A 12,445-nucleotide genomic window follows, 5' to 3' on the forward strand; every position below is an offset into this window, starting at 1 on the left:
CAGTCTGCTTCAGTGTCTAGCACAGCTCAGTGATCTGGGTTTATGCACATTCCAGGAACTTAAGAAGTCCGATGTGTTTCGTTAACTCTGGAAATCAGATACGTTAACTTTTTTTTTTTTTTTTAACGTTTATTCATTTTTGAGAGAGAGCGAGGGGAGGGGCAGAGAGAGAAGGGGACAGAGGATCCCAAGCAGGCTCTGAGCTGACCAGCCGGATGAGGGGCTCAAACTCATGAACCATGAAATCATGACCTTAACCGACTGAGCCACCCAGGCGCCCCCTGTTGTTTAACATTTTAAATAAAAAACAATCTCTTGTAATTTTGTTTTTATTTACACCTTGAGTACGTTCACATTCCCTTACTCCTGTGGTCTCCCGTTAAGTCTCAACTTTTGATTAAAATTAGGTCCATTTTATTAGCTACAAAAAATTAAGGAAGGGAAGGGTTAAAGAAAAAAAAAAAAAAAAGACTTGGTCAGTTACAAACTCCTGCCACTTAAGTTCCACTGGGCCCCAGGTCTCCTACAACAATTCCTTTTCAGAATCATTGCTATCTGTTTCCAACCTCAAATCCTTAAAATTTCACTCTCCCCAGCCCAACACTGTCTTGCCCTTTGACTGTCTTGTCTCCCTTGACAGAGGGAGACACAGAATCTGAAGCAGACTCCAGGCTCTAAGCTGTCAGCACAGAGCCTGACGCGGGGCTCGAACTCATGGAGTGTGAGATCATGACCTGAGCTGAAGTCGGATGCCTAACCGACGGAGCCACCCAGGCGCCCCTGAAACCACAGTTTATTAAAATAACTACTGAACTACAAAAGTCCAGTTTCAGTCTATGTTGTTATTCTGGCATATCTAATCCTCTCCTCCCAAATTCTTTGCAGTAATTAATCCAGAAATATTTATTAATACTATTATGCGGGGACATATCTGGAGACAGAGAAGATATCTAAAATACGGTCCTTAAAAAGTTGGGGAGGTAGGACATACACAGTAGGGTGACTAAGTGCTTGATTTCTGAGTCAGACCCAGAAACAGATTTCTGGGTTCAAATCCTAGCTCACTGCTCATCAGCTCCGGGACTTGGACTAAGTCGTTTACCCCTTCTAACTCTGTTATCCCTACCTATGAAATGGGAATAATAATCCTACCTCATAGGACTGTTGGGATAACTAAAAAAGAATATTGTCCAAGTGAATTTTCAACTCAATGCCTGGAATGTAGTATGCTGTAATCAGTATAAGCTATTACTTCACACAAATGAACATTAGTGAATGAGGATTATTTCAAGTAACGTGAGTGAATGTAAATAAAGGGAAATAAAAGTTTTATTACTGAAACCCTCTGCTGATTATGAAAACACTTTCCTGGTTGTCCTCTGTGTCCTATATGCTGCTCTCACTATTATCCTTCTTTTCTCCTTAGAAAGACCTCAACGTTAATGGCTTTATTGACTAGAAATTAAATCCCCAAATTTATATGTTTAACCTTAACGTTTCTGGAATGTTTCCAAAAGCATATTGGAAATCTGTAGCCAGATGTCTTAGGGTGAGCCCAGTCTGAAAACAATCAAAATTGACTTTATCTTCCTCGAAGTTGTTTCCTTCTCCTGGCTTTCCTATTTCAATGATATCATCATTTTCTTAATCTCTCCAACTCAGAATTTTGGAAATACTAATTCTTCATCATCTCTTGTCCTTAATTCATAATTATAAGAATCCTATAGATTCTTCTCCCATAATATCTTCTCCATTTGTTCAGTTTCCCCCAAACTCCCCTCTATTTCATCCTGAACACCACTATAAAGAGTTGCCTTCCTAATGCATCATCTAATCAATGCCATTATGCTTTGCAAAAACCTTCTCTCCTTATAAAGATCAAATTCTTACCCAGTATTCATGGTAACTGTATGGTGGTAACTTTACTAGTCTTATTTCCAATCGCTTTATATGGAACCTCCAATTCAGCCAACCTAAGTATAGGACTCTTTATTAACCTCAGGGTTTTCAGCAAACACGTTGTAAGTTCAACTGATTACCCCCAGCTTTCTTAAGCACCCCAGTCTGAGGTGATTCTCTTCTACACTCCTATAGGAAAATCAGTATTGTATGATACGTAGAGCAACTTACATTTAAGTCTTGTAACTAATCTCCAGATCCAGTCACATTAGTTTTTAAACTTTTAAATGTTATAAGCTGCTTGAAGGCAAAGTCCTAGCTTTTACAGACCACCCTACCGCCTATTTATACCGGAAGAATGCAGCAGATGTGAGGAAGTGGGTTTTAGACATCACTCTTAGGGACTAGACTATGACTCTGACTTTTTTTTCCCTATCATTTCAAAGAGAAAGAGCGATGTATTCTGATGAGCCAATGGTGAGCACTGCACACAGTGATGAACAACAAGGTCTCCCTGCCCTAAAAGGTATTCTTTCATAGAAGAGGGATATTTCATAGGAAAGGTGGAGGGGGCAGAGTAAGGGGCCATTAGAAATGCATCTAACTGAGGTCTTACATACAACAGCACCTGTTCTGTTTTAACACCGTTACTTTGTCCAACGGAAACATTTAAAATACCATATATTACAAACTCCTAAAACCTTGTTTGGGCATCGCCTCATTTTTGTTGAAGTTCTAGTTTAAATTCCAGTTTGTGAACTTACAGTGCTACACTAGTTTCAGTGGTGAGACACCACTTCCCTACAACACCCGACGCTCCTCACGACAAGTGCCCTCCTCACTCTCTGCCGCCTAGTTCACCAACCCTCCCACCCTTCCCCCCTGGTAACCATCAGTGTGTTGTTCTCTAGTTAACAATCTGTTTCATTATTTGTCTCTCTCTCTCTCGTTTTTCCCTTTGCTCGTTTGTTTTGTTTCTTCAATTCCACATAGGAGTGGGATCATATGGTTTTTGTGTTTGATTGGCTTATTCTGTTTAGCATAATACTCTTTAGCTCCAACCACGTCATCGCAAATGGCAAGATTTCATTCCATTTCATAGCTGATATTCCTCTGTATATGTATACCACATCCTCTTTATCCATGCATCGGTCCAGAGACATTTGGGCTCTTTCTGTAATTTGGCTAATTGTTGATAATGCTGCTGCAAACATAGGATGCATATATCCCTTTGAATTAGTATTGTTGTACTCTTTAGGTAAATACCTGGTAGGGTGATTTCAGGATCGTAAGGCAGCTCTATTTTTAACTTTTTGAGGAACCTCCATACTGTTTTCCAGAGTGGCTGCACCAGTTTGCATTTGCACCAACAGTAGACAAGGGTTGTTTTTTCTCTGTATCCTCGCCAACACTTATTTCCCGTGTTGTTGATTCTAGCCATTCTGACAGGTATGAGATGGTATCTCACTGTGGTTTTGATTTGTATTTCCCTGATGATGAGTGATGCTCGGCATCTTTTCACGTGTCTACTGGTTACCTGTATGTCTTCTTTGGAAAAATGTCTGTTCATGTCTTCTGCCCGTTTTTAAAATTAGATTATTCATTTCGGGGGTGTATTGTAAGTTCTTTATATATTTTGGATACTAGCCCTTGACAGAATATGTCATTTTCAAATATCTCTTCCCAGTCTGTAGGTTGCCTTTTAGTTTTGTGGATTGTCTCCTTCACGGTGCAGAAGCTTTTTATCTTGATGTAGTCCCAACAGCTCATTTTTGCTTTTGTTTCCCTTGCATCAGGAGACATATATAGAAGTTACTATGGCCAATGTCAAAGAAATTACTGCCTGTCTTCTCTAGGATTTTGACGGCTTCCTGTCTCACATTTAGGTCTTCAATCCATTTTGAATTTATTTTTGTGTATTGTGTAAAAGAAAGTAATCCAATTCCATTCTTTTGCATGGACTTTCATTCTTTTTCATTCATTCTCTTCCAACACCATTTGTTGAAGAGATATTCTTTTTTCCACTGGATATTCTTTCCTGCTTTGTTGAAGATTAACCGACCGTATAGTTGTGGGTTCCCTTCTGGGTTTTCTATTCTGTTCTATTGACCTATGTGTCTATATTTGTGTCTATATTTGTCTGTATTTGTGTCTATATAGTTTTTGTTATTACAGCTTTGTAATATAACTTCAAGCCTGCAATTGTGATGCCTCCAACTTTGCTTTTCTTTTTCAAGATTGCTTTGGCTATTTGGGGTCTTTTGTGATTCCATATAAATTTTATGATTTTTTGTTCAAGCTCTGTGAAAAATGCTGTCGGTATTTTTATAAGAATTGCATTAAATCTATAGATTGTTTTGGGTAGTACTGACATTTTAACAATGCTTGTTCTTCCAATCCATAAGCATGGAATGTCTTTCCATTTCTTTGTGTTTTCTTCAATTTCTACATCAATGTTTTATAGTTTTCAGAGTACAGATCTTTCACCTCTTTGGTTAGGTTTATTCCTGGGTATTTTATTATTTTTTGTGCAATGGTAAATGAGACTGACTCCTCAATTTCTCTGTCTGCCGCTCCATTATTATTGGTGTACAGAAATGCAACATGTCTGTATACTGATTTTGTATCCTAGGACCAGCAGGTTTTTGGTGGAGTTTTTTGAGTTTTCTACATATAGTATCATGTCATTTGCAAATAGTAAAAGTTTGACTTCTTCCTTGCCAATTTCGATGCTTTTTATTTTTTTCTTGTCTGACTGCTGTGGCTAACACTTCCACTATGTTGAATAAAAGCAGTGATAGTGGACATCCCGTCTTTTTTTTTTACTACAGAGGAAAATCTCTTACTAGTTTTTCCCCATTTAGGATGATACTAGTTGTTGGTTTTTCATAAATGGCCTTAACTATGTTGAGGTATGTTACCTTTAAGCCTACTTTGTTGAGGGCTTTTATCATGAATGGATGTCGAACTTTGTGAAATGCTTTTTCTGCGTCTGCTGAAATGATCATATGGATCTTAGCCTTCCTTTTATTAATGTGATGGATCATGTTGATTGATTTGAGAATACTGAATCGCCTTTGCAAGTTAGGAATAAATCCCACTTGATCGTGGTGAATGATTTTTTAAGTGTTTTGTTGGATTCAGTTTGCTAGTATTTTGTTAACAATTTTTGCATCTGTGTTCATTAAAGATATTGGGCCTGTAGTTCTCTTTTTTGTGGTGTCTTTATCTGGTTTTGGAATCTGGGAAACCCTGGCCTCAGAGAATGAATTTGGAAGTTTTTCCTCCTTTTCTATCCTTTTGGAATAGTTTGAGAAGAAGAATAGGTATTAACTCTTCTTTAAATGTTTGGCAGAATTCCCCTGTGAGGCCATCTGTTCAAGGACTTTTATTTGTTGGGAGTTTTTTGTTTTGTTTTGATTACAGATTTGATTTTTTTGCTAGTTGTCTGTGCAAATTTTCTATTTTTTCTTGTTTCAGTTTTGGTAATTTTATGTTTTTAGGAATTTATCCATTCCTTCTAGGTTGTGCAACTTGTTGGCATATAGTTTTTCATAAAACTCTCTTATAATTGTATTTCTGTGGTGTTGGTTATGATTTCTCCTCTCTCGTTTGTGATTTTATTCATTTGGGTCCTTTCTCTTTTATTTCTGGTAAGTCTGGTTAGAAGTTTGCCAATTTTATTAATTTTTTCGAAGAATCAGTTCCTGGTTTCATTGATTTGTTCTACTGTTTTTAAGTTTCTAGATCATATATTTCTACTCTAATCTTTATTATTTCCTTCTTTTGCTGGCTTTAGCCTTCATTTGTTGTTCTTTTTCTAGCTCCTTTAGGTAACGTATAAGGTTAAGTTGCTTGAGATTTTTCTTGCTTCCTGATGTAGGCCTGTATTGCTATATACTCCCCTCCTAGAATTGCTTTCGCTGAATCTCAAAGGTTTGGACTACTTTCATTTTCCTTTGTTTCCATGCATTTTTAATTTTTTTCTTTTATTTCCTGGTTGACCAACTCATTGTTTAGTAACATGTTATTTAACCTTCATGTGTTGGTGGTCTTCCCAGATTTTTTCTTGTAGTTGACTTCTAGTTTCGTAGCATTGTGGTCACAAAAGGTGCATGATATGACTTCAACCTTCTTGAATTTGTCGAGACCTATTTTGCAGCCTAATATGTGATCTGTTCTAGACACCGTTCCATGTGCACTTGAAAAGAATGGGTATTTTGCTGTTTTAGGATGGAATGTTATGAATATATCTATTATGTCCATCTGGTCCAGCGTGTCATTCAAAGTCACTGTTTCCTTATTGATTTTCTGCTTAGATGATCTGTTCACTGCTTGCTGTAAGTGGGGTGTTAAAGTCCCCTACTATTATCGTATTATTATTGATTAGTTCCTTTATGTCTGTTATTGTTTTATGTATTTGGGTGCTCCCATGTTTGGCTCATAAATATTTATAATTGTTGTATCTTCCTGTTGCATTGTCCCCTTTTATAACACCCTTTTGTGTCTTGCCCTTGTTACAGTCTTTGTTTTGAAGTCGACTCTGCTTGCCCTAAGTATTGCTACTCCTGATTTCTTCCTTTTTTAAATTTATTTTGAGAGGGAGAGAGTGTGAGTTGGGGAGGAGCAGAGAGAGACAGGGAGAGAGAGAATCCCAAGCAGGCTCCACGCTGTCAGTGCAGAGTCTGATGCGGGGCTCACCCCCATAAACCATGAGATCACAACCTGAGCCAAAATCAAGAGTTGGACGCTTAACTGACTAAGTCACCTAGGCGTCGCCAATCCAGCTTTCTTTTGACACTCATTTGCATGATAAATGTTTCTCCATCCTCTCACTTTCAATATGCAGGTGTCTTTTGGTCTAAAATGCGAATCTCTTGTAGGCAGCGCATAGATGGGTTATCCATTCTGACACCCTAAGTCTTTTGATTAGAGCAGTCTATTTAGAAAGTAATTATTGATAGATATGTATTTATTGCCATTTTATTACATGTTTTGTGGTTGTTTCTGAAGATTTTCTCTGAACCTTTATTGTCTTTCTCTTTCACGGTCTGATTTTCTTAACTGATATCTTTGAATTTCTTTGCCTTTATTTTTTGCATGTTTATTGGTGGTTTTTGATAGATCGTTATACCATTAGGTTTGTATACAACATCTGCATACAGCAGTCTATATTAAGTTCATGGTTGTTTAAGTTTGAACCCACTCTTTTCTTCTCTCCTCCCCACGTTTTAGGTATATGGTGTCATATTTTATACCCTCTTTTGTGAGTTCCTGGACTGATTTTTTACAGAAACATTCATTTTTACTGCATTTATGTTTCCTACCTTTATACTATCACTTTTGGTATCTCCTTTCCACTCAGAGTTCCCTTAAATATTTCTTGTAGAGCTGCTTTAATGGTCATGAATTCCTTTAGTTTTTGTGTGTCCAGGGAACTCTTTATCTCTCCTTCTATTCTGAATGACATCACTGCTGGACAGAGTATTCTTGGCTGCATATTTTTCCCATTCAGCACGCTGAGTATATCATAACATTCCCTTCAGGCTTGCCAGGTTTCTGTTGCAAAATCTCCTGCTAGCCTTATGGGTTTTCCTTTGTACATTACTGACTTATTTTGTCTTGCTGCTTTTAAGATTTTTTTCTTTAACACTGTATTTTGGAAATTTAATCACAATATGTCTTGATGTAGGCCTGCTTTTGTTGATTTTGATGAAGAGTTCTCCGTACCTCCTGGATCTGGATGTTTGTTCCCTTCCTTCCTTCTCTCTCTTTGTCTACTAGAACTCCTATAATACCAAAGTTATTACATTTAACGGAGTCACTGAGTTGCCTAAGTCTGCTCTCATTTTGCATATTTGAACTGCTTTCAATTACTATGCCTTCGTCATTCATTAATTCTCCTGCTTCTTCCAGCCTGCTGTTCACTGCATCAAGTGTGTTTCTAATCTTGTTTATTACACTCTTCATCTCTGATTCTTTAACTCTTTTATCTCTGTGGTAAGGGTGCTACTGATGTCCTCCATTCTTTTATCAAGTCCAGTGACTATCTTTATGATTGCTACTCTAATTCTCCATCAGACATGTTATTTACATCTATTTTGCTTAGATCTCTGGTCACGGCCTTATCTTGTTCTTTCATTTGGGACAAATCCCTGGTCTTCTCATTTTGTCTAAATCTCTGTCTGCTTCTGTGAGCTAGAAAAGCCAGTTATGGGGCGCCTGGGTGGCTCAGTCGGTTAAGTGTCTGACTTCAGCTCAGGTCATGATCTCGCTGTTTGGGTTTGAGCCCTGCGTCGGGCTCTGTGCTGACAGCTCAGGGCCCGGAACCTGCTTTGGATTCTGTGTCTCCCTCTCTCTCTGCCCCTTCCCTGCTCGCTTGCACTCTATCAAAAATAAATAAACATTAAAAAAAACTTAAATTAAAAAAGAAAAAAGAAAAGCCAGTTATCTCTCCCGCTCTTGAGAGTAATGGCTTCATGAAGAAGAGGTCATATAGTGCCCAAGGCCTGGCACTTCAGGGAGTGTCCCCAGTGTGTGCTGTGTGTGCTCTGCTGCTCTGTTCTGGTTGCTCTGTCCTTGAGGCCAGTTGTCTGCAGAGGCGCTCCTTGCCTGCTATGGGCAGAGTTTAGTCCCTGGCCTAAATGTGGTGAGTTTTAGCCAGTTTTGCTTTGATCTGCTTGTGAAATGGGACCTCCACTGGAACTGAGGCCTTGCAAAACTCTCTGGTTGGGAGACGTGGTATGGGCAAGGGTTTGTGCTACCCTTCTGGCACAAAGGGGCTGCCACAATGCGGCTAAGGTAAGCATGATCGAGAAGGGCAGTCCCACCAGAGCACATGGGGGTGGGGCTTGGCGTACGCAGGTTAGGCGGCCGGTATCTTCCCACAGGTGGCTCTGTGTTTATGCTGAGGGGCTGGGGAGAGATGGTGCCAGCCAGCTACTCTTGTTCTCGGAGAGGTCTCTCCATGAATGGGGTCTCTCTGGGCTACACTCCAAGAAGAGCAAATAACCTCCCCACTGTGTGCCCTAGGGGCTCTTCAGATCACTGTTTCCATGTCATCTATCTCCAGGCTGTTGGCCTGCCTTCTCTCCAAGAGCAGCGCAGTGCCCTCCAGGCTCTATTTCCCACTGACCTTTAAAACTCCAGTCTTCAAGCTCTGCTGGTTCCAAGAACTCACAAAATTTAGTCCCTCTTGTTTTCCAAGCCAATGGCTGTGGGGAGATGTTCTCCTTATGAGTTCCCTTGTGTGCTCCTCTCTCTCTCACCCTTCTCCATGACCATGGCTCCCTCCCTTCGGCAGCAGTCAGGATTCGTTTCTCCCCTAGACCAGGTCTCTGCACTTCCTACCTTCTTCAATGTGACCTCTTCTCTCTCTTTAACTGTGGAGTCTGTTCTGTCAGTTTTCAGGTGAATTTCTGGGGTATTTAGTCAGATTTGATAGTTATCTAGTTGTATTCACGGGATGAGCTGAGCCTAGGGTCCTCCTACTCCACTGCCATCTTCCTATTTCTAGCATCACTTCATTTAAAAAAAATTTTTTTTTTTTAACGTTTATTCATTTTTGAGAGACAGAGAGAGACAGAGCATGAGCAGGGAAGGAGCAGAGGGAGGGAGACACAGAATGTGAAGCAGGCTCTCAGGCTCTGAGCTGTCAGCACAGAGCCTGATGCGGGGCTGGAACCCACGGACTGTGAGATCATGACCCGAGCCGAAGTTGGACGCTCAACCGACTGAGCCACCCAGACGCCCCTAGCATCACTTCGTTTTTTAACGTACAGACTGAAAAACTCAAAACGGCCTGAGACTCTTTACTTTTTAAGCATGAACAGAATGTCCCAGATTTACTTCCAAGAAGGTGAGAAGTCTGAGAACATGGACTATGTCTTTTACTTTTACCCTATTGTGTATTTAATAATTAGCCATCTAATGTTTTAGCCCATTTCTAAACAACAGCTTTTATGTAAAGTGACTTGCTTGCATTCCTGATTTCTTGTGCACATTTCACTTGAATGTGAAAAGTCTAAAATGATGGTTTTGTGGTATCATGTGAAAACTTTCACCTTCATCCTTTCTACTAACCCTTTCCAGAGTTTACCTTTAAAGCTTATTTCCTTTACTACTAAAGCTTATTTCCTTACTTCTCATTCCATCTGAACCCATCATGCCTGTCACTAGAAAAAATTAGTTGTCTAGGAACTCTGGCTTTGGCCAGATCATCTTTGTTTTCTGTAAAGTCATTTTCAGCAACAGCTTAATTATAAGTTTGATTACAAAATAATGTAGTTACAAATGAAGAGTCATAGTTTTTTTGTTTGTTTGTTTTGCCACCACCAGTTCCAAGTAGTTAAGAGTCATAATTTTTGATATTATTATTTTTTTAATTTTTTAATGTTTATTTTTGAGAGAGAGAGACAGAGTGTGAGCACGGGAGGGGCAGAGAGGGAGACACAGAATTTGAAGCAGGCTCCAGGCTCTGAGCTGTCAGCACAGAGCCCAATGCAGGGCTCAAACCCCTGAACAGTGAGATCTTGACTTGAGTCGAAGTCGGCGCTTAACCGGCTGAGCCACCAGGCGCCCCGACATTATTTTTTTAAGTTTATTTATTTTGAGAAAGAACATGTGCGAGCATAAGAGGGGAAGGGGTGGCGGGGAGGGAGAGAACCCCGAGCAGGCTCCATAATATCAGCACAGAGCCTGATGCAGGGTTCAAACCCACAAACTGTGAGATCATGGCCTGAGCCCAAACCAAGAGTCAGATGTTTAACCAACTGAGACACCCAGGTGGCCCCGTAATTTTTGATATTACAAGCTTGGCTAAAAATTACAATGATTTTGCTTTAGAAATGTAGACTTGATGACAAGGACACAAATTAACCATTAATGAATCATTAACTGTTTGGAACACAACCACATTTCCACAATTTGGGCATTTTCGTTTAGACATGCATTTAACAGTCACGTTCATAAGCCAAAGGTGAGTGAACACAAGAGTTCTGTAGTTAGGCCTTTATCAAAATACTTGAGTCATCTGGGTAAGATCTCTTGCAGTGTTTATTCACTTCTGATTTTATTTAAGATGGAGGGTATGAATCTGCCGTAAGGTAGGAAAATGGAAAATGATGCTTGAAGAACCAAAATAAGAGTATGAGAAACTAAAATTCCCACCAAATGACTGGTCTATAGATACATAAAGAAACTAGTTGTTTTCATGCAAATTAAGCATCCATGATGTGCCAGAAAGAACCAAAAGGTTGAAAAGTAAATATAAAAAGTGAAGCCACCTATTTTCATTACAAAATAAAGTCCCTATTGGATTCAACTTTCTTCATGTTTTATAAAAATATACACACTTTTACAAATGCCAGAATCGCTTAATGAAATAATGTGAAAGTTACTAAGGTGATTATTCCAAATTAAATCCTAAGAGCTTAAAGAATAGTTGATAACATGAAACTGTGACCATTTAATGTTTTTACGGTGCCATGTGTGAATCAGTCTGTGGTATACGAAAGAAAGTGATGGCACATCTTCAGGCTCGAAATTCTTCTCCGGGCCGTCTGTTTCTTAAAATAATCGCAAACAGCAATTTTGGTCTTACAAAGGAATTCTTATAGCTAGTGAATGAGTTTCTTCAGTTTTTTTTAAGGACCAACTGTCTTAGAATAACCTTTTCTTTTCTTTTCTTTTCTTTTCTTAGAAACACCAGTTTTCAATGAAGCTGTGGAAGGCGGACACGGGCTACTTGTTGCATTGGGGGAAAAGAGGAACAGTTGAAAATATACAAGAATACGGATCGGTAATAAATAACAGGTCAGTAATAAAATTATGCTTCTCAGGGAAAGTTATTTGTCAAAGCGATAAAATAAGGGGGAAAAAATACCCATGTTAGTAGCCTTGCGGAATTCACGCCAACTTGGCCGTGTGTCTAAAATCACCCACAAAAACACACTGAAACGAGTACTCACCACTGAATGATTTCCGTGATTTGAGCTTCCCAATGCGCAACCGATTCTTTCTTGTCTGCCAGGTCTTTTACCTCCTCTTCTAACTGCTGGTTGCGTATACTTAAGTTCTCATACAAGGTGGTGAGCTGAAAGGCAGTTTTAAGACACGTGTGACTTTTACGAACAGGAATGTAAGGTGCCCAGACACCTCTTGTTAAATTTGATAACTCACCATATTTCGCTAAACACTGATGGTCTTCCTGATTTCTTATTAGGCACCGTTCTGGTCACTGAATTTGGAAACATCAAATATTTTCTCTTCCTGCTTTTGCTTTTCCCCTACTCCTTGTGCTAAACTGCTTCCCTCTGCAAACCTCCAGTTGCCTGAAAACTCCCCAGGTTCCACTGATAACAACATCTCTTGGTTTTTTTCTTGATCTGAAAATCTCTATGTCATCCTTTTTAAAAAATAGAATCTTATAAAGAATTTCAAGCATATGTAAAAATGGGACAGTGTAAGTTAATTCCCATGAGCCCACACCCAACATCAACAATTATCACCTTGATGCCATTTTATTTTTTAAACATTTTTTAAATTT

At 39.2% G+C, this 12,445-nt stretch overlaps 1 protein-coding gene across 3 annotated transcripts in view; it reads right to left on the reverse strand.

Annotated features, from left to right (window-relative positions):
• CDC42BPA (CDC42 binding protein kinase alpha) overlaps positions 1-12,445 on the reverse strand; it is a 318,266-nt gene that overhangs the window by 70,409 nt on the left and 235,412 nt on the right. For all 3 annotated transcript variants that reach the window (XM_042976800.1, XM_042976799.1, XM_042976798.1), the window contains one exon: positions 11,868-11,992. In XM_042976800.1, the coding sequence (XP_042832734.1) occupies positions 11,868-11,992 (125 nt within the window). The remainder of the gene's footprint in view (positions 1-11,867; positions 11,993-12,445) is intronic.

This window comes from Panthera tigris, chromosome F3 (genome assembly GCF_018350195.1).
Source record: "Panthera tigris isolate Pti1 chromosome F3, P.tigris_Pti1_mat1.1, whole genome shotgun sequence".
NCBI lineage: Eukaryota > Metazoa > Chordata > Mammalia > Carnivora > Felidae > Panthera > Panthera tigris.